We start from the raw sequence: 24,811 nt of genomic DNA, 5'->3' as shown, positions 1-24,811 counted from the left end.
TAGGAACCACAAAACCCTCCCCTTTGGTATTGTGATTGATAGGTGGGTCTGCTTTGAGAGGTGGAAAGTTCAGATGTTTGCTGCCGAAACCCCCCTCTGAATTGTGGTTTCCTAACGGTGCCTCTGACTTGTGGGGAATACAGCGCGCCCATGGCTTTGGCCATGTCCGTGTCTTTTTTTTTTTAATGGCTGTATCGACGTCCGGCCCAAACAACTGTTGTTGATTAAACGGCATATTTAACACCGCTTGTTGAATCTCTGGCTTGAATCCGGAACTTCGCAGCCATGCATGCCTGCGAATGGTCACAGCCGTGTTGACAGTCCGTGCTGCTGTGTCTGCAGTCTAGTGCAGACCTTATCTGGTTGTTAGATATGGCCTGTTCCTCTTCCACTACTTGCTGGGCACGTTTTTGGTGTTCTTTGGGCAAGTGCTGTATGATGTCTTGCATCTCGTCCGGGTGTGCCCTGTCGTAGTGTGCAAGTAGGGCTTGTGAATTTGCTATTCGCCATTAATTGTCTGCTTGTGCTGCCACTCGCTTGCCCGCTGCGTCAAATTTTCTACTCTGTCAGGTGGTGGAGCGTCTCCTGACGATTGAGAGTTTGCTCTTTTCCTTGCCGCCCCTACAACCACTGAGTCCGGTGTGAGTTGTTGTGTTATGAACACAGGATCTGTTGGAGGAGGTTTGTACTTTTTCTCAACTCTAGGCGTGATAGCTCTTCCCTTTACAGGCTCCTGGAAGATTTGTTGCGCATGCTTGAGCATGCCCGGGAACATCGGCAGACTCTGATAGGAAGCGCTGGTGGATGCCAGAGTGTTAAAAAGGAAATCATCTTCCACTGGCTCTGTGTGCATTGCTACGTTGTGGAACGTAGCTGCCCTGGATAGTACCTGCGTATATGCAGTACTGTCTTCTGGTGGTGACGGCTTTGTTGGATAACAATCCGGACGGTAAGATACTGGTGCATCATATATGTCCCATGCATCAGCATCATCCTGTGTTATCCCAGTATGTGTGGGTGACTGCATTATAGGTGTTCCCACTGCTGACAGTTGTGGTGAGTGCGGTGGGTACGGTTGTGGTGAGGACATTGGTGGTGGAGATTTGTCTCTAACCACTTTTGCCATAGGTTGCATTTCTGTCTTCTGAAATGCAAGATTTCTTTTTGATTTGAGTGGAGGTAAAGTTTGTATTTTTCCAGTCTCTTTTTGTATATGTAAGCTCCTTTGTGTATGGTCAGGTTCTTCCATATCTAACTCTTGCTCGAATCGATGGCTTGCCTTGAATTGGCTGGAAAGTCCTTGCTCTTCTGTATAAGAGCTTTTTTTCGGCTCCGAGGTCGTTTTTTTTCAGTACTGAAGTTTCTGTTACAGTCTTTCGGTTCCAAAGAGATTTTCCGTGGTTTGCTCGATTCGAACTCTTGGTGTTGAGATCGTTCGGTGCCGGATTCTCGACCGGAGTCGGAAGTCTTCGGCAATTCTTTGGCCTTTTTCGGTGCCGATGTTTGGTCACCTTCTTTTCGATGGGATGAGCCATGGCATGTTGGCGGTGGCGTCCCCATGGCCTTAAATGTTTTGCTGGGACCCTGAGTTTTGGACGGGGCAGGTTTACTCACGGTTCGTTGCACCGTCGAGGGTCGTTCACCTTTGGATTCATCAGAGTCGGTCTCTTGGATGGAAATGCTTTCATCCTCTCCGACGTCGAGCTGTTCCTTCGGTTTCAACGCCATTTGTAGTCTTCTTGCGCGGCAATCTCTTAAGGTCTTTTTCGATCGGAATGCTCGGCAAGCCTCGCAAGTATCCTCTCTGTGTTCGGGTGATAAACACAGATTACAGACCCGGTGCTGGTCTGTATAAGGATACTTAGGACAGAAGGGGGCCCGGTCCATTAGTATGGGACGACGGGTGTGGTCGGACCGACCAGGCCTCGCTGAAGAGTGGAAGCCCCGAAGGGCTGCCAAAGCGGTCTTGATGTCGGTGTCGATACACTAACACTAACCCGGTACCGAGTGATAACAATACCATCGAATTTGATACTTTAGCTAACTTTCTCGATTCGAAATACGGAGCGAAGAGGAACACGTTCGAACCCGATGGCGGAAAGAAAACAATCTAAGATGGAGTCGACACCCATGCGCAATGGAGCCAAAAGGGAGGGGTCTCTCGGGTGTGTGTGTCTCTCTCTCGGGGCAAGGTTTCTCACTAGAATCAAGTTCATTGATGTCTAGCCACTCCCAGTCACTCTTTGCCCTGTCCCCAAATTGAGCCCCCTATCTTTCCCACTTCCCCAGACATTACAAATCCCTGTTCACTTACATGGATAGCCCTTGCACAGCACCTCGATTGGAGTTGACATTTTCTTCTCGCTGATGCGCTCGTATTTCTGTCTCTTTGTTGCCGCCTTCAGTCCCTGCCAGGGCAACGACCCCAGGTTGAAATACATCAGCACATATCCCAAGCTCTCCAAGTCATCCCGGCGGCTTTGCTCTGGGCAAGGAGAACATGGCGTCAAAAGTATGACAAGACACAGCATGGCAAGAAAGGCAGGGTTTCATGAGTGAGGCAGGTGGGTCACACATACATCATACGAGGGGTGCATAAGCCATCATATTATATAGGACATTCAAGTCTTGCTGTAGTGAATTCATACATAAGACCAGTAAGGTTAAAAAACAAAAATACAAAAAAAAACACTTTGCAGCAACTATGCAGAGACAGTTCAACGCGCATCACAGGAGTGTTTCTCCGCCCTCCCTTGCATGCTTTTATAGGTGAAGACAACTACCTGCTACAGAACATTGACATCCAGTCTCCTGGCCAGCTACCCAGCGAGAAACGCTGCACACCATGGGCCACAAAGACTTCACAGCAAGGATCACACACCCATCATTTGGGGGAGGGAGGAAGGGGGTGGGGGGGGGAGGGGGGCACACGCTCTCACACTGGAATGTTGTGGCAGCTGCTCACCAATGCCCAGGTGGGTATTAATAGATGCGTAACGGGCAGTGCCAGTCAAGTTCTTATTCTCGCGGTAGGGGATGTGCTGGTGAGTGCGGGCATCACGGTATTTCTTGGCGAGGCCAAAGTCAATGATGTACACAAGGTTCCCTTTCTTGCCCAGGCCCATGAGGAAGTTGTCCGGCTTCACGTCGCGGTGAATGAAGTTCTTGGAATGAATGTACTCAATTCGGCTGATCTGTAGTTAAGGAGCAGAGATACAAAGTGGGAGAAACTGATTAATATGGAGAGAGAACAGTAAAGTTCTCAGACAGAAAATGGGATTCAAGGCAAATTTCTTTCTGGGGGACATATTTGAAATGGAGGAAAAAGATTACTTAGGGGAATGACAGTTCTGTATGCTCACAGTACGGAGATTAAAGGGGAAAACTGATTTGTTACGAAGGAAAATAGTAACTCTAACAGGAAATCGGATCCTAGGCAAGCTGTGAAGTACACAGTACCAGAATACCTTGGGGAAGTAGAAATATTAGTAAAGAGTGAGGCATGGGAACAGTTCTTAGACTTACACTGACTACAGGCAGAGCTCTATCTGGATCAAAGTATTAAATGGGATGCAGGGAGAACAGAAACCGGATGAGTAATGGACACAGAAAACCTCTGAGAGAATACTGCTTACAGGCATAGTGTTGAGAATCACAGAAGTATAGCAACAAGAGCGCAGGTGAGGGAGGGCTCATGATTTAGATACTGTCAGCAGTGCAGGCCAGAGGACTGCTATAGCACTTTGTTTTAAAGATTAGGCTGAGAAAAACGCCAGAATGATCCAGAGGCAATACACATAAAATAAAATGAGTAGAAATAGCACACAAACTGTCTGCAAGGTGTAGAGCTGCCCATTTTCTACTCTGTATTTCTAGGTTTACTCAGTTGTTATTTAATGGGTAGGCCCTTGCTTTGGGTGTGGGGTAAAGGGGATAAAAGATGTTGGAAAAGATAGGCCACACCTAAAACTTATAAAGCATCACCTCGGACTGTGGGAGCACACTGTCATGCAGAACTGACACGCAAGTACTATCCCTTTTTGTACAAAAAGGACAAAATAACCTAATTAATCTTTGGTGATAGTCACCCACTGCCCATCAAGATTTAGCACAATTCTCCATAAATGCACCCAAATCCTTTTTGAATAAACACGGGATAAAGTAAACTCAATATAGGTGAGAATGCAGGTTCTTACGTGTGAAATCAAAGACCTAGCACAGACCGTCTAGGACTTGAGGCTCCAGCCTTGAAGACGTATGGGATATATCATAACATGCATAAGCAGGAAACCAGCCTTATAAACACTAAAGGATGTCTAGCTGTGTTACAGGAAGTGTCAGGAAACCGGGCCTTTGTGCAAGTGAAACTTGCACTTCCTAGGGCAGTACCCAGTTCAGATCTGCAAACCCGTGAGCAACACAAGTTCCGACTGCCTTAGGATGCAATGAACCCATTGGGAAAGTTGACATGGATTAGAGGCTTCCTTTCAGGGAAACAAGAAAAAAAAGTGTCACTGATGAAAGAGTGGTGTCTAGGCCAGATATCAACCATAACCTCAAAATACTCCAAACTGTACTATTTCGGGCACCAGCTTGCACAATTCTGCATGATTAGCCTTAAGCTACATTTTAATGAGTGTAATATGTAAAAAACAATCTTCGGAATAGCCTATCTTCTTTGCTGTTCCACTTCATCTCACACACAAAGTTTCAACTACCTGCTTTAAAGTAAACTTTTGTTAGCCCTGGCTCCTCAGACCACAAAAGAGGTCAGTCCTAGCAGACCTCTGTGAAAAGTGCTATATTCAAAGCGATTATTAACGCACTTATTCTGAGCTTTGAGTGACAGCAAGTTGGTAACCTAAGCCCTGAAGTGGACCAAAAGATCTGCAAAGCTGATTTCATGGTTGACACATGAGTATCAAGCAGTCTCTTCCCAATCCTAATCAGTTAGGAATAGAGCCCATCCCTCATGCAGGCAAAGTTTTCCAGACGTTCCACAGACAACCCTTTAAAGACTGCGAGATATACCATCTGGTCGGCGAGCAGCAGCACAGTCTTCAGGCTGAACTTGCGGGAGCAGAAGTTGAAAAGATCTTCCAGGCTGGGACCCAGCAGCTCCATCACCATGACGTTGTAGTCGCCTTCCGCACCACACCATTTAATGGAGGGAATCCCCACTGAAGAGGGAAGAAAAGAGGCGGAGATAAGAGAAGAGGCAGAGATGAAAGAAGGAGGAGATGAAAGAAGAGGGGAGGAGTAGGTAGGAAGGAAGACAATGGAAAGGAGAGGGGTCGAGTGAAAAATAAAGAACAATATCCAGGTCAGACAAGCATGTCTGGATACTCTTGACCTACATCAGTTTGGTTAAATAGCTCTCCCAGCGCCCTAATGTGTTCCTCTCACAAGGGATACTCTAATAAAGGGTACCATACTGGTGAGAAGCAAGAACTCACTGGGCCTACCATAGGTCAAATGTCATGCTCAGTGCAATCAATGGCTTTGGGTTATCATTCAACCTTTCTTCCTGTATGTGACTTTGCATTCAATGTCTCACTCTTCCACTGTGCCCGATGACCACGTCAGGAGTATCCAAATGACTGGCAGAACACTCCAAATTGCCCACATCGAATGTTGTGCCCCTCCAGAGGAGCCCAAGAACTCTTAGTGAACACATCCCCCTCACCCTGCAAAGGGTGCGTTGGGATGCAGAATGAAAAATTGGAGGAAATCCATGAATCAACAAAAGAGGGTTGATAGTTAATTTGATCATTTCCACCATGTCTTCAGCCCCTTCCTTCTCAGAACTCAAGTCATGATACCAGTAAACAGGTAGTACTACCCTCTAAATGTGCATGGAAAGCTTGCAGAAAGAGGGAAACTGGAGAGGTTTGATGGATTTCAGTGTGCCAGGCCTTGCAAGCTATTTTTGGCATCTCAATGTCACTAAAGAACAAGTTACTTACCTTTGGTAACGCCTTTTCTGGTAGAGAAATATTCTAGTTGCAGATTGCTTGCCTTTTGAATTTCTCCAGGCATCAGTATGGATCTGGAGATTTTTCTTGAGCAGTATCTCTGCGCTGTAAGGTGGCACTGATCAGCTCCATGTCAGTCATCATCCCCGGACATGACGGCACGGATGCCACCCTGGCACATTGACGTCAGTTTCTTTTCACGACTTTCCACACCAGAAGCACAGGGCCATGAAGAAAACTGACCACTGGTGCGTGAAAATTAAGGCCCTGAAAGGGATTCCCTGTCCCTAGAAATCAGTTCACAGAATGGGGAGGCTGGGTGGGTCGGTAAGGAATCACCAACTAGAATAGGTCTCTATCAGACAAGGTGTTACCAAAGGTAAGTAAATTGTTCATCTGACAGACACTTCTAGTTACCGATTCCTTACCTTTTGAATAGATACCCTAACAATTCCTTCCTTTGAGATGGGTCTGTGAACCAAGATCAAACTAAAAAGTCCTGCAGGACCAAACAGGCAAAGTACCCGTCCCTACAGACCGGCCTGTCCAGGCAGTAGTGTTAGGTGAATGTGTGTAAAGATGCCCACATTGCCACTTGACGGATGTACAGAACTGGAATGCTGCATGCCAACACAGCGGTCTCAGCTGTTGCTCTGGTAGAATGAGCATGCAAACATTCAGGTGGTTGCTTCTTGGCCTGTAAGTAGCAAATTTAAATACAGAGTACGACTCATCGGGAGATGGTCTGCTTCTGCACTGCCTGACCTTTATTCACATAACCAACAGAGTTGATCATCCACCTGGAACTCTTTTGTATGATCAAGGTAGAACACCAATGCTCTTTTTTGGGTCCAGGCGGTGGGGTCTCTCCTCTTCTTTAGAAGGCGGTGGGGGTGTAAAGTAGGTAAAGTGAAGGATTGGCCTACATAATAGGGCATGACCACTTTGGCAAAAAGGAAGCCCTAGTGCAACGCATCATTTTGTCAGGATAGATAGGGTGGCTTAGATGACAATGCCTGCAGCTCACTCACCCTACGAGCAGATGTAATTGCCACAAGGAAAGCGGTCTTTAAGGTGAGAAGCCTGAGAAGACAACTATGGGAGGCTCAAAAGGAGCGCACATTAGAAATGTCTAAACCAAATTCAAATCCCATTGGGGCACAATGAATGGAGATGGAGGAAAATATGAGTGAGGCCTGTAAGGAACCAATTTACAATTGGAGACAAACAAGGAAGGTAGATCAGACACCTTCAGAACCGCAGCGATAGCAGATAAGTAACCTTTGAAAGTGTCCATAGTGGAGCTCTGCTGAGCCAGAGAAAGTATAAAACAAGAGAACCTCAGAGAGAGGGTGTAGGAAGTTGGCTCTGTATGTGCTATTTCAAAGTAAGGAATAGCATGCACAGAGTCCAAGGGTTCCCCTTAGAGGTAAAATAGTGGTAAAAATAGATAATACTAATGCTCTATTTTGTGGTAGTGTGGTCGAGCAGTAGGCTTATCCAAGGAGTAGTGTTAAGCATTTGTTGTACATACACATAGACAATAAATGAGGTACACACACTCAGAGACAAATCCAGCCAATAGGTTTTGTTATAGAAAAATATCTTTTCTTAGTTTATTTTAAGAACCACAGGTTCAAATTTAACATGTAATATCTTGTTTGAAAGGTATTGCAGGTAAGTACATTAGGAACTTTGAATCATTTCAATTGCATGTATACTTTTCAAGTTATTCACAAATAGCTATTTCAAAAGTGGACACTTAGTGCAATTTTCACAGTTCCTGGGGGAGGTAAGTTTGTGTTAGTTTTACCAGGTAAGTAAGACACTTACAGGGTTCAGTTCTTGGTCCAAGGTAGCCCACCGTTGGGGGTTCAGAGCAACCCCAAAGTTATCACACCAGCAGCTCAGGGCCGGTCAGGTGCAGAGTTCAAAGTGGTGCCCAAAACGCATAGGCTAGAATGGAGAGAAGGGGGTGCCCCGGTTCCGGTCTGCTTGCAGGTAAGTACCCGCGTCTTCGGAGGGCAGACCAGGGGGGTTTGGTAGGGCACCGGGGGGGACACAAGCCCACACAGAAATTTCACCCTCAGCGGCACGGGGGCGGCCGGGTGCAGTGTTAGAACAAGCGTCGGGTTCGCAATGTAAGTCAATGAGAGATCGAGGGATCTCTTCAGCGCTGCAGGCAGGCAAGGGGGGGCTTCCTCGGGGAAACCTCCACTTGGACAGGGGAGAGAGACTCCTGGGGGTCACTTCTGCAGTGAAAGTCCGGTCCTTCAGGTCCTGGGGGCTGCGGGTGCAGGGTCTTTTCCAGGCGTCGGGACTTAGGTTTCAGAGAGTCGCGGTCAGGGGAAGCCTCGGGATTCCCTCTGCAGGCGGCGCTGTGGGGGCTCAGGGGGGACAGGTTTTGGTACTCACAGTCGTAGAGTAGTCCGGGGGTCCTCCCTGAGGTGTTGGTTCTCCACCAGCCGAGTCGGGGTCGCCGGGTGCAGTGGTGCAAGTCTCACGCTTCTTGCGGGGAGATTGCCAGGTTCTTTAAAGCTGCTCCTTTGGATAAAGTTGCAGTCTTTTTGGAGCAGGTCCGCTGTCCTCGGGAGTTTCTTGTCGTCGTCGAAGCAGGGCAGTCCTCAGAGGATTCAGAGGTCGCTGGTCCCTTTGGAAGGCGTCGCTGGAGCAGAGTTCTTTGGAAGGCAGGAGACAGGCCGGTGAGTTTCAGGAGCCAAGGCAGTTGTTGTCTTCTGGTCTTCCTCTGCAGGGGTTTTCAGCTAGGCAGTCCTTCTTGTTGTTGTTGCAGGAATCTAATTTTCTAGGGTTCAGGGTAGCCCTTAAATACTAAATTTAAGGGCGTGTTTAGGTCTGGGGGGTTAGTAGCCAATGGCTACTAGCCCTGAGGGTGGGTACACCCTCTTTGTGCCTCCTCCCAAGGGGAGGGGGTCACAATCCTAACCCTATTGGGGGAATCCTCCATCTGCCAGATGGAGGATTTCTAAAAGTTAGAGTCACCTCAGCTCAGGACACCTTAGGGGCTGTCCTGACTGGCCAGTGACTCCTCCTTGTTATTCTCATTATTTTCTCCGGCCTTGCCGCCAAAAGTGGGGGCCGGAGGGGGCGGGCAACTCCACTAGCTGGAGTGTCCTGCGGTGCTGTGACAAAGGGGTGAGCCTTTGAGGCTCACCGCCAGGTGTTACAGCTCCTGCCTGGGGGAGGTGTTAGCATCTCCACCCAGTGCAGGCTTTGTTACTGGCCTCAGAGTGACAAAGGCACTCTCCCCATGGGGCCAGCAACATGTCTCGAGTGTGGCAGGCTGCTGGAACTAGTCAGCCTACACAGACAGTCGGTTAAGTTTCAGGGGGCACCTCTAAGGTGCCCTCTGGGGTGTATTTTGCAATAAAATGTACACTGGCATCAGTGTGCATTTATTGTGCTGAGAAGTTTGATACCAAACTTCCCAGTTTTCAGTGTAGCCATTATGGTGCTGTGGAGTTCGTGTTTGACAAACTCCCAGCCCATATACTCTTATGGCTACCCTGCACTTACAATGTCTAAGGTTTTGTTTAGACACTGTAGGGGTACCATGCTCATGCACTGGTACCCTCACCTATGGTATAGTGCACCCTGCCTTAGGGCTGTAAGGCCTGCTAGAGGGGTGACTGACCTATACTTGCATAGGCAGTGAGAGGCTGGCATGACACCCTGAGGGGAGTGCCATGTCGACTTACTCGTTTTGTTCTCACTAGCACATACAAGCTGGTAAGCAGTGTGTCTGTGCTGAGTGAGAGGTCTCCAGGGTGGCATAAGACATGCTGCAGCCCTTAGAGACCTTCCTTGGCATCAGGGCCCTTGGTACTAGAAGTACCAGTTACAAGGGACTTATCTGGATGCCAGGGTCTGCCAATTGTGGATACAAAAGTACAGGTTAGGGAAAGAACACTGGTGCTGGGGCCTGGTTAGCAGGCCTCAGCACACTTTCAATTGTAAACATAGCATCAGCAAAGGCAAAAAGTCAGGGGGCAACCATGCCAAGGAGGCATTTCCTTACACAACCCCCCCCCCCCCAAACGAAAGAGGGTGAGACTAACCTTTCCCAAGAGAGTCTTCATTTTCTAAGTGGAAGAACCTGGAAAGGCCATCTGCATTGGCATGGGCAGTCCCAGGTCTGTGTTCCACTATAAAGTCCATTCCCTGTAGGGAGATGGACCACCTCAACAGTTTAGGATTTTCACCTTTCATTTGCATCAGCCATTTGAGAGGTCTGTGGTCAGTTTGAACTAGGAAGTGAGTCCCAAAGAGGTATGGTCTCTGCTTCTTCAGGGACCAAACCACAGCAAAGGCCTCCCTCTCAATGGCACTCCAACGCTGCTCCCTGGGGAGTAACCTCCTGCTAATGAAAGCAACAGGCTGGTCAAGGCCATCATCATTTGTTTGGGACAAAACTGCCCCTATCCCATGTTCAGAGGCATCTGTCTGCACAATGAACTGCTTAGAATAATCTGGAGCTATGAGAACTGGTGCTGAGCACATTGCTTGTTTCAGGGTGTCAAAGGCCTGTTGGCATTCCACAGTCCAGTTCACTTTCTTGGGCATTTTCTTGGAGGTGAGTTCAGTGAGGGCTGTCACAATGGACCCATATCCCTTCACAAACCTCCTGTAATACCCAGTCAAGCCAAGGAATGCCCTGACTTGAGTCTGGGTTTTTGGAGCTACCCAGTCCAGAATAGTCTGGATCTTGGGTTGGAGTGGCTGAACTTGGCCTCCACCTACAAGGTGGCCCAAGTAGACCACAGTTCCCTGCCCTATCTGGCATTTGGATGCCTTGATAGAGAGGCCTGCAGATTGCAGAGCCTTCAAAACCTTCTTCAGGTGGACCAGGTGATCCTGCCAGGTGGAGCTGAAGACAGCAATATCATCAAGATAAGCTGTGCTAAAGGACTCCAAGCCAGCAAGGACTTGATTCACCAACCTTTGGAAGGTGGCAGGGGCATTCTTTAAACCAAAGGGCATAACAGTAAACTGATAATGCCCATCAGGTGTGGAGAATGCTGTTTTCTCTTTTGCTCCAGGTGCCATTTTTATTTGCCAGTACCCTGCTGTCAAGTCAAAGGTACTTAAGAATTTGGCAGCACCTAATTTATCTATGAGCTCATCAGCTCTAGGAATTGGATGAGCATCTGTCTTGGTGACAGAGTTGAGCCCTCTGTAGTCCACACAAAACCTCATCTCTTTCTTTCCATCTTTGGTGTGAGGTTTGGGGACTAAGACCACTGGGCTAGCCCAGGGGCTGTCAGAGCGCTCAATTACTCCCAATTCCAGCATCTTGTGGACTTCCACCTTGATGCTTTCCTTAACATGGTCAGACTGTCTAAAGATTTTGTTTTTGACAGGCATGCTGTCTCCTGTGTCCACATCATGGGTACACAGGTGTGTCTGACCAGGGGTTAGGGAGAAGAGTTCAGGAAACTGTTGTAGGACTCTCCTACAATCAGCTTGCTGTTGGCCAGAGAGGGTGTCTGAGTAGATCACTCCATCTACTGAGCCATCTTTTGGGTCTGATGACAGAAGATCAGGGAGAGGTTCACTCTCTGCCTCCTGATCCTCATCTGTTACCATCAACAGATTCACATCAGCCCTGTCATGGAAGAGCTTAAGGCGGTTCACATGGATCACCCTCTTGGGGCTCCTGCTTGTGCCCAGGTCCACCAGGTAGGTGACCTGACTCTTCCTTTCTAGCACTGGGTAAGGGCCACTCCATTTGTCCTGGAGTGCCCTGGGAGCCACAGGCTCCAGAACCCAGACTTTCTGCCCTGGTTGGAACTCAACTAGTGCAGCCTTTTGGTCATACCAAAACTTCTGGAGCTGTTGGCTGGCCTCAAGGTTTTTGGTTGTCTTTTCCATGTACTCTGCCATTCTAGAGCGAAGGCCAAGTACATAGTCCACTATGTCTTGTTTAGGCTCATGAAGAGGTCTCTCCCAGCCTTCTTTAACAAGAGCAAGTGGTCCCCTTACAGGGTGGCCAAACAGAAGTTCAAAGGGTGAGAATCCTACTCCCTTCTGTGGCACCTCTCTGTAAGCAAAAAGCAGACATGGCAGGAGGACATCCCATCTCCTTTTGAGTTTTTCTGGGAGCCCCATGATCATGCCTTTTAATGTCTTGTTGAATCTCTCAACTAAGCCATTAGTTTGTGGATGGTATGGTGTAGTGAATTTGTAAGTCACTCCACACTCATTCCACATGTGTTTTAGGTATGCTGACATGAAGTTGGTACCTCTGTCAGACACCACCTCCTTAGGGAAACCCACTCTGGTAAAGATACCAATTAGGGCCTTGGCTACTGCAGGGGCAGTAGTCGACCTAAGGGGAATAGCTTCAGGATACCTAGTAGCATGATCCACTACTACTAGGATGTACATATTTCCTGAGGCTGTGGGAGGTTCTAGTGGACCAACTATGTCCACACCCACTCTTTCAAAGGGGACCCCCACCACTGGAAGTGGAATGAGGGGGGCCTTTGGGTGCCCACCTGTCTTACCACTGGATTGACAGGTGGGGCAGGAGAGGCAAAACTCCTTAACCTTCTGGGACATATTGGGCCAGTAGAAGTGGTTGACTAACCTCTCACACGTCTTGGTTTGTCCCAAATGCCCAGCAAGGGGAATATCATGGGCTAAGGTCAGAATAAACTCTCTGAACGACTGAGGCACTACCACTCTCCTAGTGGCACCAGGTTTGGGGTCTCTGGCCTCAGTGTACAGGAGTCCATCTTCCCAATAGACCCTATGTGTTCCATTTTTCTTGCCCTTGGACTCTTCAGCAGCTTGCTGCCTAAGGCCTTCAAGAGAGGGACAGGTTTCTTGTCCCTTACACAGCTCCTCCCTTGAGGGTCCCCCTGGGCCTAAGAGCTCAACCTGATAAGGTTCAAGTTCCAAAGGCTCAGTTCCCTCAGAGGGCAGAACTTCTTCCTGAGAAGAGAGGTTCTCTTTTTCTGACTGTGTTGCAGTTGGTTTCCCAACTGACTTTCCTTTTCTCTTGGTAGGCTGGGCCATTTTTCCAGACTCCAGCTCTACTTTTTCACCCTGTGCCTTGCACTGTGCTCTTGTTTTTACACACACCAGTTCAGGGATACCCAGCATGGCTGCATGGGTTTTTAGTTCTACCTCAGCCCATGCTGAGGACTCCAGGTCATTTCCAAGCAGACAGTCTACTGGGATGTTTGAGGAGACCACCACCTGTTTCAGGCCATTGACCCCTCCCCATTCTAAAGTTACCATTGCCATGGGATGTGCTTTAGTCTGATTGTCAGCGTTGGTGACTGTATAAGTTTTTCCAGTCAGGTATTGGCCAGGGGAAACCAGTTTCTCTGTCACCATGGTGACACTGGCACCTGTATCCCTCAGGCCCTCTACACTTGTCCCATTAATAAAGAGCTGCTGCCTGTATTTTTGCATGTTAGGCGGCCAGGCAGCTAGTGTGGCTAAATCCACCCCACCCTCAGAGACTAGAGTAGCTTCAGTGTGGACCCTGACTTGCTCTGGGCACACTGTTGATCCCACTTGGAGACTAGCCATTCCAGTGTTACCTGGATTGGAGTTTGGAGTGGAACTTTTCTTGGGACAGGCCTTGTCTCCAGTTTGGTGTCCAGACTGACTACAGTTTCGACACCAGGCCTTTTTGGGATCAAAGTTTTTACCCTTGTACCCAGGATTGTTTTGTGAAGAGGCTCTGGGCCCACCCTCCTGTGCAGGTTTTTGGGGGCCTGTAGAAGACTCTTTACTATTGTTAGTTTTGGCTGTCTCACCACCCTTCCCCTGGGGAGGTTTTGTGACCCCTTTCTTTTGGTCACCCCCTGTGGAAGTTTTGGACACCCTTGTCTTGACCCAATGGTCCGCCTTCTTTCCCAATTCTTGGGGAGAAATTGGTCCTAGGTCTACCAGATGCTGATGCAGTTTATCATTGAAACAATTACTTAACAGGTGTTCTTTCACAAATAAATTGTACAGCCCATCATAATTACTTACACCACTGCCTTGAATCCAACCATCTAGTGTTTTTACTGAGTAGTCTACAAAGTCAACCCAGGTATGGCTCGAGGTTTTTTGAGCCCCCTTGAATCTAATCCTATACTCCTCAGTGGAGAATCCAAAGCCCTCAATCAGGGTACCCTTCATGAGGTCATAAGATTCTGCATCTTTTCCAGAGAGTGTGAGGAGTCTATCCCTACACTTTCCTGTGAACATTTCCCAAAGGAGAGCACCCCAGTGAGATCTGTTCACTTTTCTGGTTACACAAGCCCTCTCAAAAGCTGTGAACCATTTGGTGATGTCATCACCATCTTCATATTTAGTTACAATCCCTTTAGGGATTTTCAACATGTCAGGAGAATCTCTGACCCTATTTATGTTGCTGCCACCATTGATGGGTCCTAGGCCCATCTCTTGTCTTTCCCTCTCTATGGCTAGGATCTGTCTTTCCAAAGCCAATCTTTTGGCCATCTTGGCTACCTGGATGTCCTCTTCACTGGAGTTATCCTCAGTGATTTCAGAGTTGTTGGTCCCTCCTGTGAGGGAACCAGCATCTCTGACTATTATTTGTGGAGTCAGGGCTTGAGTAGCCCTGCTCTCCCTAAGTAGGACTGGAGGGGGGGAATTTCCCTCCAAGTCACTATCTTCATCCTCTGAGTTGCCACCCTCAGAGGGGTTGGCCTTTTCAAACTCTGCCAAAAGCTCCTGGAGCTGTACTTTGGTAGGTTTGGGGCCCATTGTTATTTTCTTTAGTTTACAGAGTGACCTTAGCTCTCTCATCTGTAGATGGAGGTAAGGTGTGGTGTCGAGTTCCACCACAGTCACATCTGTGCTAGACATTTTGCTTCTAAAAGTTGGAATACTTTTTAAGAATCTAAAACTGGTTCTAGAATCTAATTCTAACTTTTACCAAACTTTTAAACTCTAAAAGAAATGCTAAACAGGATCTAACACAAGGCCCTAGCAGGTCTTTTAAGAATTTAGAAAACTTTTCAAATTGCAAAAAATCAATTTCTAATGACAATTTTGGAATTTGTCGTGTGATCCGGTATTGGCTGAGTAGTCCAGCAAATGCAAAGTCTTGTACCCCACCGCTGATCCACCAATGTAGGAAGTTGGCTCTGTATGTGCTATTTCAAAGTAACGAATAGCATGCACAGAGTCCAAGGGTTCCCCTTAGAGGTAAAATAGTGGTAAAAATAGATAATACTAATGCTCTATTTTGTGGTAGTGTGGTCGAGCAGTAGGCTTATCCAAGGAGTAGTGTTAAGCATTTGTTGTACATACACATAGACAATAAATGAGGTACACACACTCAGAGACAAATCCAGCCAATAGGTTTTGTTATAGAAAAATATCTTTTCTTAGTTTATTTTAAGAACCACAGGTTCAAATTTAACATGTAATATCTTGTTTGAAAGGTATTGCAGGTAAGTACATTAGGAACTTTGAATAATTTCAATTGCATGTATACTTTTCAAGTTATTCACAAATAGCTATTTCAAAAGTGGACACTTAGTGCAATTTTCACAGTTCCTGGGGGAGGTAAGTTTGTGTTAGTTTTACCAGGTAAGTAAGACACTTACAGGGTTCAGTTCTTGCTCCAAGGTAGCCCACCGTTGGGGGTTCAGAGCAACCCCAAAGTTATCACACCAGCAGCTCAGGGCCGGTCAGGTGCAGAGTTCAAAGTGGTGCCCAAAACGCATAGGCTAGAATGGAGAGAAGGGGGTGCCCCGGTTCCGGTCTGCTTGCAGGTAAGTACCCGCGTCTTCGGAGGGCAGACCAGGGGGGTTTGGTAGGGCACCGGGGGGGACACAAGCCCACACAGAAATTTCACCCTCAGCGGCGCGGGGGCGGCCGGGTGCAGTGTTAGAACAAGCGTCGGGTTCGCAATGTAAGTCAATGAGAGATCGAGGGATCTCTTCAGCGCTGCAGGCAGGCAAGGGGGGGCTTCCTCGGGGAAACCTCCACTTGGACAGGGGAGAGAGACTCCTGGGGGTCACTTCTGCAGTGAAAGTCCGGTCCTTCAGGTCCTGGGGGCTGCGGGTGCAGGGTCTTTTCCAGGCGTCGGGACTTAGGTTTCAGAGAGTCGCGGTCAGGGGAAGCCTCGGGATTCCCTCTGCAGGCGGCGCTGTGGGGGCTCAGGGGGGACAGGTTTTGGTACTCACAGTCGTAGAGTAGTCCGGGGGTCCTCCCTGAGGTGTTGGTTCTCCACCAGCCGAGTCGGGGTCGCCGGGTGCAGTGGTGCAAGTCTCACGCTTCTTGCGGGGAGATTGCCGGGTTCTTTAAAGCTGCTCCTTTGGATAAAGTTGCAGTCTTTTTGGAGCAGGTCCGCTGTCCTCGGGAGTTTCTTGTCGTCGTCGAAGCAGGGCAGTCCTCAGAGGATTCAGAGGTCGCTGGTCCCTTTGGAAGGCGTCGCTGGAGCAGAGTTCTTTGGAAGGCAGGAGACAGGCCGGTGAGTTTCTGGAGCCAAGGCAGTTGTTGTCTTCTGGTCTTCCTCTGCAGGGGTTTTCAGCTAGGCAGTCCTTCTTCTTGTTGTTGCAGTAATCTAATTTTCTAGGGTTCAGGGTAGCCCTTAAATACTAAATTTAAGGGCGTGTTTAGGTCTGGGGGGTTAGTAGCCAATGGCTACTAGCCCTGAGGGTGGGTACACCCTCTTTGTGCCTCCTCCCAAGGGGAGGGGGTCACAATCCTAACCCTATTGGGGGAATCCTCCATCTGCAAGATGGAGGATTTCTAAAAGTTAGAGTCACCTCAGCTCAGGACACCTTAGGGGCTGTCCTGACTGGCCAGTGACTCCTCCTTGTTATTCTCATTATTTTCTCCGGCCTTGCCGCCAAAAGTGGGGGCCGGGGCCGGAGGGGGCGGGCAACTCCACTAGCTGGAGTGTCCTGCGGTGCTGTGACAAAGGGGTGAGCCTTTGAGGCTCACCGCCAGGTGTTACAGCTCCTGCCTGGGGGAGGTGTTAGCATCTCCACCCAGTGCAGGCTTTGTTACTGGCCTCAGAGTGACAAAGGCACTCTCCCCATGGGGCCAGCAACATGTCTCTAGTGTGGCAGGCTGCTGGAACTAGTCAGCCTACACAGACAGTCGGTTAAGTTTCAGGGGGCACCTCTAAGGTGCCCTCTGGGGTGTATTTTGCAATAAAATGTACACTGGCATCAGTGTGCATTTATTGTGCTGAGAAGTTTGATACCAAACTTCCCAGTTTTCAGTGTAGCCATTATGGTGCTGTGGAGTTCGTGTTTGACAAACTCCCAGCCCATATACTCTTATGGCTACCCTGCACTTACAATGTCTAAGGTTTTGTTTAGACACTGTAGGGGTACCATGCTCATGCACTGGTACCCTCACCTATGGTATAGTGCACCCTGCCTTAGGGCTGTAAGGCCTGCTAGAGGGGTGACTGACCTATACTTGCATAGGCAGTGAGAGGCTGGCATGACACCCTGAGGGGAGTGCCATGTCGACTTACTCGTTTTGTTCTCACTAGCACATACAAGCTGGTAAGCAGTGTCTGTGCTGAGTGAGAGGTCTCCAGGGTGGCATAAGACATGCTGCAGCCCTTAGAGACCTTCCTTGGCATCAGGGCCCTTGGTACTAGAAGTACCAGTTACAAGGGACTTATCTGGATGCCAGGGTCTGCCAATTGTGGATACAAAAGTACAGGTTAGGGAAAGAACACTGGTGCTGGGGCCTGGTTAGCAGGCCTCAGCACACTTTCAATTGTAAACATAGCATCAGCAAAGGCAAAAAGTCAGGGGGCAACCATGCCAAGGAGGCATTTCCTTACAGAGGGGCAGAAAGGGGGTCATCAGAACTGTATGTGCACCATGCCACTAATTTAGTTCAACAGCTGTATACCGTTTTGGTGGAGGGACGCTTGGCTGGCAAGATTACATTACATTACAGACTTCAGGCAGTAGGTCAAAAGCGGTCAACTGCCACTGCACAATCTCCATGCAAGAAAGCAGCAACTGGACAGGTTTGGGTGAAGAACCTTCCCCTGCTGTTGAGTCCGAAAATCCTCCTGAAGGGGTAAGTCTGAACAGAGGATCAATGGCCATGCTCAATAGTTTGAGATACCAGACCCTTCATGCCTAGTCCGGAGCCACAAGGATTTCTTGGGCCTGGTCGTTCTTGATCTTCTTGAGAACTCTTGGCAGAAGTGGTATGGGCAGAAACTTGTACAGGAGGCCTGAATTCCACTCCAGACAAAAAGCATCGATGAGCAATTGCTGCCTTGGAAACTCCAACATACGATACTGCTGACATTCCAAATTCTCTCCAGAGGCAGACCGATCTAACCAAGGCTCTCTCCACCGCCAAAAGAGACCTTGTGCCACCTCTGGATGGAAACGCCACTTGTGATCCTCTAAGCATCAACAGCTGAGTTGGGCTGCTCTGCTACTCAGATCCCACCAGATGTTGAAACATCAGGGAAATGCCCTGATATTCCAGTCACGTTCAGAGGCGCAGAGCCTCTTGACAAAAGGTCCACGACCCCACTCTGCCCTGCATGTTTCAGTACCACATGGCAGTGGTGTTGTCCGTGAACACCTGCGCTACCTTCCCTTTGAGAGAGGGAATAAATGCTTTCAATGCTAGTCTGATTGCCGGAGCTCCAACAGATTGACATGGAGTCCCGACTCCGCCTGAGACCAGATGTCTTTGATCACCGTCTCTCCCAGGTGGCTTCCCTATCCCAGAAGTGATTCATCCTGTCACTGTCAGGTAAGTTTGGGGAAGGGAGAGGGGTCTGCCTGTGACCCAATCGCGGTTCGTTAGCCACCAGTGCAGATCTCACGCAGTTTCCTTCGAGATCTGGACCATGTCAAAAAGATACCCTTGATGCTACAACCACTGGAACTTCAGGTTCCATTGCAGAGCCAGCACATGCCATCTGGCATGAGTCACCAGTAGGATGCAGGAGGCCATGAGACCCAGCAGGTTCAGTCAGATCACTGAAATCCAGGACAGTGGCTAAAACGTCAGTATCGTAGCCTGAATATCCTGGGTGTGCCTATCAGGAGGATAAGCCCAAATCCCCAAATGTGCACTGTATCCAGAACAGTTCCGATAAAGGGGAGCATCTAAGAGGGAGTCCGGTGTGAATTCAGCACGTTTATAATGAACCCCAGCAAATGCAGGAGGTCCGCACCGTAGTCTGGACGTGGGAGACCATAGCCTGGGGCAAGCAAGCCTTCAACAAAGTTGTCGAGATAGGGGAAAGACTAAAGTCCCTAGTAAGAAGCTGGCTTGGTGTGTGGTGAGCAACTATGATGTTATCACCTTATAACAGGTCCAGGTATCCCCTATTAAAGTGCAGACAGTGTCTAGGAAACCAGGGCTCTCCAGAGGTAGCTGTGAATGAGCAGACAAGACATATCCAAGAGACCTGCAAAGCTTATGCAATACCACTATAGTCACACGGCAATTACACACATGAAAGAATCACACAGTGTTACAAAAATAAAGGTACTTTATTATGGTAACACAAATGCTAAAATACTGTATAGGCAGTCCTCCACTAGCAGGTGAGTAAACACTATTATATACACATTAGTCATCAGCAATGGGAATAGAAAGCAATAGAAAATGGCGATTGTGAGGAAATGCCTCCTTGGCAAGGTTGCCCCCTAACTTTTTGCCATTGCTGATGCTAAGTTATAATTTAAAAGTGTGCTGGGACCCTGCTAACCAGGCCCCAGCATCAGTGTTCTTTCCCAAAACTGTACCTTTGTCTCCACAATTGGCGCAACCCTGGCACTCAGGTAAGTCCCTTGTAACTGGTACCAAGGGCCCTGATGCCAGGGAAGGTCTCTAAGGGCTGCAGCATGTCTTATGCCACCCTGGGGACCCCTCACTCAGCACATGCACACTGCCTCACAGCTTGGGTGTTCTGGTGGGGAGAAAATGACTAAGTCGACATGGCACTCCCTCAGAGTGCCATGCCAACCTCACACTGCCTGTGGCATAGGTAAGTCACCCCTATAGCAGGCCTTACAGCCGTAAGGCAGGGTGCACTATACCACAGATGAGGACATATGTGCATGAGCACTATGCCCCTACAGTGCCTAAGCAAAACCTTAGACATTTTAAGAGCAGGGTAGCCATAAGAGTATATAGTCTGGGAGTTTGTCAGACACGAACTCCACAGTTCCATAATAGCTACACTGAAAACTGGGAAGTTTGGTATCAAACTTCTCAGCACAATAAATGCACACTGGATGCCAGTGTGAAACTTATTGTAACATACACCCATAGGGCATCTTGGAGATGCCCCCTGAACACCAACAGACTTCTAGTGTAGGCTGACAAGTTTCTGTCAGCCTGCCACACACCAGACATGTTGCTGGCCACATGGGGAGAGTGCCTTTGTCACTCTGTGGCCAGGAACAAAGCCTGTACTGGGTGGAGGTGCTTCTCACCTCCCCCTGCAGGAACTGTAACACCTGGCGGTGAGCCTCAAAGGCTCACCCCTTTTGTTAAAGAGCCCCAGGGCATCCCAGCTAGTGGAGATGCCCACCCCTCCGCCACTGTCCCCACTTTTGGCGGCAAGGCTGGAGGAGATAATGAGAAAAACAAGGAGGAGTCACCCACCAGTTAGGACAGCCCCTAAGGTGTCCTGAGGTGACCCCTGCCTTTAGAAATCCTCCATCTTAGTTTTGGAGGATTCCCCCAATAGGATTAGGAATGTGCCCCCCCCCCCTCCCCACAGGGAGGAGGCACAAGGAGGATGTAGCCACCCGTCAAGGACTGTAGCCATTAGCTACTGCCCTCCCGAACCTAAACCCTCCCGAACCTAAACATCCCAGGAAATCTGATTCCTGCAACCTTCAGAAACAAGGACTGCTGACCTACAAGCCTGCAGAGAAAGAGGAAGACGACAACTCATTTGGCCCCAGCCCTACTGGCCTGTCTCCAACTTCGAAAACCTGCACCAGCGATGCATCAGACAGGGACCAGCGACCTCTGAAGCCTCAGAGGACTGCCCTGAACTACAGGACCAAGAAACTCTGCACCCGATGCCCCTGCCTCGACCTGCAGAAAACCAACAACTCAGGGAGGACTCCCCGGTGACAGTGAGCCCGTGAGTAACCAGAGACGACCCCCCATGCGCCCCCACAGAGACGCCTGCAGCGAGAATCCAGAGGCTCCCCCTGACCGCGACTGCCTGTAACAGGGGACCCGACGCCTGGAACCAACACTGCACCCGCAGCCCCCAGGACCTGAAGGAACTGAACTTTGATGCAGGAGTGACCCCCAGGTGACCCTTTGCCTTGCCCAGGTGGTGGCTGTCCCGAGAAGCCCCCCCTGTACCTGCCTGCACCGCTAGAGTGACCCCCGGGTCCCTCCACTGAAACCTATACAAAACCCGACGCCTGCTTTGCACACTGCACCCGGCCGCCCCTGTGCCGCTGAGCGTGTGTTTTGTGTGTCTACTGTTGTCCCCCTCAGTGCTCTACAAAACCCCCCTGGTCTGCCCCCCGAGTATTCGGGTACTTACCTGCTGGCAGACTGGAACCGGAGCACCCCTGTTCTCCATAGGCGCCTATGTGTTTTGGCTACCTCTTTGACCTCTGCACCTGAACAGCCCCGAGCTGCTGGTGTGGTAACTTTGGGGTTGCCTTGAACCCCCAACAGTGGGCTGCCTATGCCCCAGGACTGAGACTTGTAAGTGTTTTACTTACCTCCTAATCTAACCTTTACTTACCTCCCCCGGAACTGTTGATTTTTGCACTGTGTCCACTTTGAAAATATCGTTTTCATTCAAAGTTCATAAAGTATCTAAGTGAAGTTCCTTACATTTAAAGTGTTTAATGTAAATCTTGAACCTGTGGTTCTTAAAATAAACTAAGAAAATATATTTTTCAATATAAAAACCTATTGGCCTGGAGTAAGTCTTTGAGTGTGTGCTCCTCATTTATTGCCTGTGTGTACAACAAATGCTTAACCCTACCCTCCGATAAGCCTATTGCTCGACCACACTACCACAAAATAGAGCATTAGAATTATATACTTTTGCCGCTATCTTACCTCTACGGGGAACCCTTGGACTCTGTGAACACTATTTCTTACTTTGAAATAGTATATACAGAGCCAACTTCCTACAGTGATGACAGAAAATAGAGACGGGGGGGGGGGACAAAACCATATATTAAGTAAATGGACTGCGAAAGGCAGATTCCCCCACACAAGGAAGTTAATCTGTAGAGGGGAGCTGGAGGAACTAGGAACCCTAATAAGGTAAGACCCAGGGTGCCCACAGCGACCAGGAGAGAAGAGGTAAGCACCTGGTTTTTCCCCAAACCCACAAGTAAACTTTGTAAAAGGACTGTGCAAGACTCAAGCAAGACTGGAAGAAACAGAAGATGGATCCTGACAGAAGAGGCCCTGCAAATGAAGGGGACCAAGTCCAGTTACAGTTGGAGTGTCCGGTTGGGGCAGGAGCCACTACTCACCCTTCTGGAGATGCAGGACCAGGTCGATGGTGAAGACCAGGAGTCAGCTATGTAGCACAGGAGAAGAGTTCCAGAAGTGATGCAGGCGATGCCCCATGTCTAAAGAAGAGTTGCAGTGAGTCGGTTTTGAAAAACCACCAACAAGCCTTGGTAAAGAGAGTTTTAAAAAGAGGGGTCGGGGGGGAAGATATCTACCCAAGGAGGGGAGTCCCAGGTGACCCAGAAGTCAAGGATGCAGCCCCTAAACGCATCTCACAGGCAGCAGGCACAGGCGTCGCAGCGGGGCCCACCTGGTAGCTGCAAGAGTCACAGAACACAGGGGTACTGTCCTGCAAGGAGAGGCAAGGGTTTACAGCCTCCCAAGTTAGACAGCTGGAAGAGAGGACCAAGAGCATCACTCCAGACCACCACCTATTATGCAGGAACCACGCAGTTTTGCAGGAGAGGAGATCTATGCAGCAGCTCGTTGTTGCAGCTGGTGCTTGCGGATGCAGGGGAGTGACTTCTTCACTCCAAGTGATATGCTTTCTTGTGCAGGCTGAAGACTTGTCGCCCTCAAAGGATGCAAAGCCAGGAAAATTTTGCATTTGGAACATGAAGAAACCGGAGAAACAATGTTGCAAAGCGGAGTCGTGGCTGGAATTGCAGATTGTCAGTTCCTGGTGGGCCCAGTTGCAGTCCCGGTGGCCAGTAGAAGTAAACGATGCAGAGGAGTCCTGCCGGAATCTTGTACGTCGAATCTGAGGACCCATTCAAGAGGGAGACCATAAATAGCCCAGGAAGGAGGATTGGTCACCTGTGTCGTCACCTGCCTGACTTGGACACTTAGATGCTCCCAGGGGCCTCTGCCCACCTTGCATTCAAGGTGACAGAATCAAGTGGTCCCCTAGAGGAGCTCTGGGCACCACCCCTGGTGTGGTGATGGACAGAGGAGTGGTCACTCCCCTTTCCATTGTCCAGTTTTGTGCCAGAGCAGGGACCGGGTCCCTAGACTGGTGCAAACCAATTTATGCAAGGAGGGCACCAAATGCGCATTTCAAAGCATACCCTTCCCAAGCCATGTAACACCTATTTCCAAAAGGAGAGGGGTGTGGCCTCACTCTCCAAAAGGAAATCCTTTGTTCTGCCTTCTTGGGCTTGAGCTGATCAAGCAGTAGAGGGGCAGAAACCGGTCTGTAGGATGGCAGCAGTGCGGGCTGCCTGGGAAAAGCCTGCAAACTGGTAGGAGCAAAGCTGGGGGTCCTCTAGGGAGCCCCCAGAGTGCATGGAATCATACAACCAATATTGGCAACAGTACTGGGGTATGATTCCGACATGTTTGATACTAAACATGCCCAAGTTCAGAGTTACCATTATGTAGCTGTGGACATAGGTCCAGTCTAGTACATGGGTAAAATGGCTTCCCTGCACTTATGAAGTCCAGGAAAATGGACCTGCAGTTCGTACAACCAGAGCCAGTTCAGATCAGGAATGGATCCATGGGTGTCCCTCAGAGCAGAAGCTGAAGCCACCGGTGCAGAACCCAAATGGACCCCTTCCAACTCTGCAGGGCCGAAAGGTGCACCAGCTCAAAAATGAGCTGCGTAGCCTCACAAAATGTTCAGCTGGGCAGGGGTCACTCCGGCTCCCGTAAACTCAGGGAAAGAAGAAGTCTGCCCAGATGCAGGCTCTGCAGACTGAGGCCTCGAGCAACAACGCTCCCCCCCCTCACTCATCTTGTCAGCAGACAGACTGGGTAAAGTCTAAGAACGTTTGTCCTTCTTTGACGACCAGTTATGCCTCAACTTACCTTAATGTCTCAAAGACTTGCAGTGGGACTAAGAAGAGGGGGCTGTCTCCGGGAACACTCACAAAACCTTCCTCTCAACCAAGATCGGGATTTACGTGGAGTGGAGCACCAGGCTACTGTCAGCTTTAGGTACTGCTTCCTCAAAGCCTTCGGAATCATGGCCCAGGACTCGGAGCACGACTTCTGGTTGTGTTCGCGCTCCAGAAACCAAAGGCACACGAGGTATGGATCGGTCACCGACATTGCCTGACGACAGGACAGACAGGGCTTGAACCCAGTCTTCCTAGAGGATATCCTCGAAGCACCATGAGTTATACAACCTGAAAAAAAAAAAAAAAAAAACTTGACAAAAGTCAAAAGAGACCAGTCCAGACCAGTCAAAAAAGGACTGAGGGGTAGCTCTTCATATTACCGCTGGCTGGTGCAAAAAAGAAAAGAACTGACATCAGAGCGCCGGGGAGGGGGGGTACATATTTAGGACCCCTGATGTCATTAGGCGTGGATGATGCTGACTGACACAGAGCTGATCAACGCCACCTAACTGCACGCAGGTGTACTGCTCATGAAAA

The 24,811-nt window shown here is 49.2% G+C and overlaps 1 protein-coding gene across 3 annotated transcripts in view; it reads right to left on the bottom strand.

Annotated features, from left to right (window-relative positions):
* Window positions 1-24,811, bottom strand: part of CSNK1E (casein kinase 1 epsilon) — a 210,819-nt gene that overhangs the window by 109,783 nt on the left and 76,225 nt on the right. For all 3 annotated transcript variants that reach the window (XM_069231327.1, XM_069231329.1, XM_069231328.1), the window contains 3 exons: window positions 5,032-5,180; window positions 2,966-3,194; window positions 2,315-2,485 (listed from right to left, as the gene is read on the bottom strand). In XM_069231327.1, the coding sequence (XP_069087428.1) occupies window positions 2,315-2,485; window positions 2,966-3,194; window positions 5,032-5,180 (549 nt within the window). The remainder of the gene's footprint in view (window positions 1-2,314; window positions 2,486-2,965; window positions 3,195-5,031; window positions 5,181-24,811) is intronic.

Source organism: Pleurodeles waltl, chromosome 4_2 (assembly GCF_031143425.1).
Source record: "Pleurodeles waltl isolate 20211129_DDA chromosome 4_2, aPleWal1.hap1.20221129, whole genome shotgun sequence".
Taxonomy (NCBI): domain Eukaryota; kingdom Metazoa; phylum Chordata; class Amphibia; order Caudata; family Salamandridae; genus Pleurodeles; species Pleurodeles waltl.
This window is presented reverse-complemented; position numbering and strand designations above follow the sequence as displayed.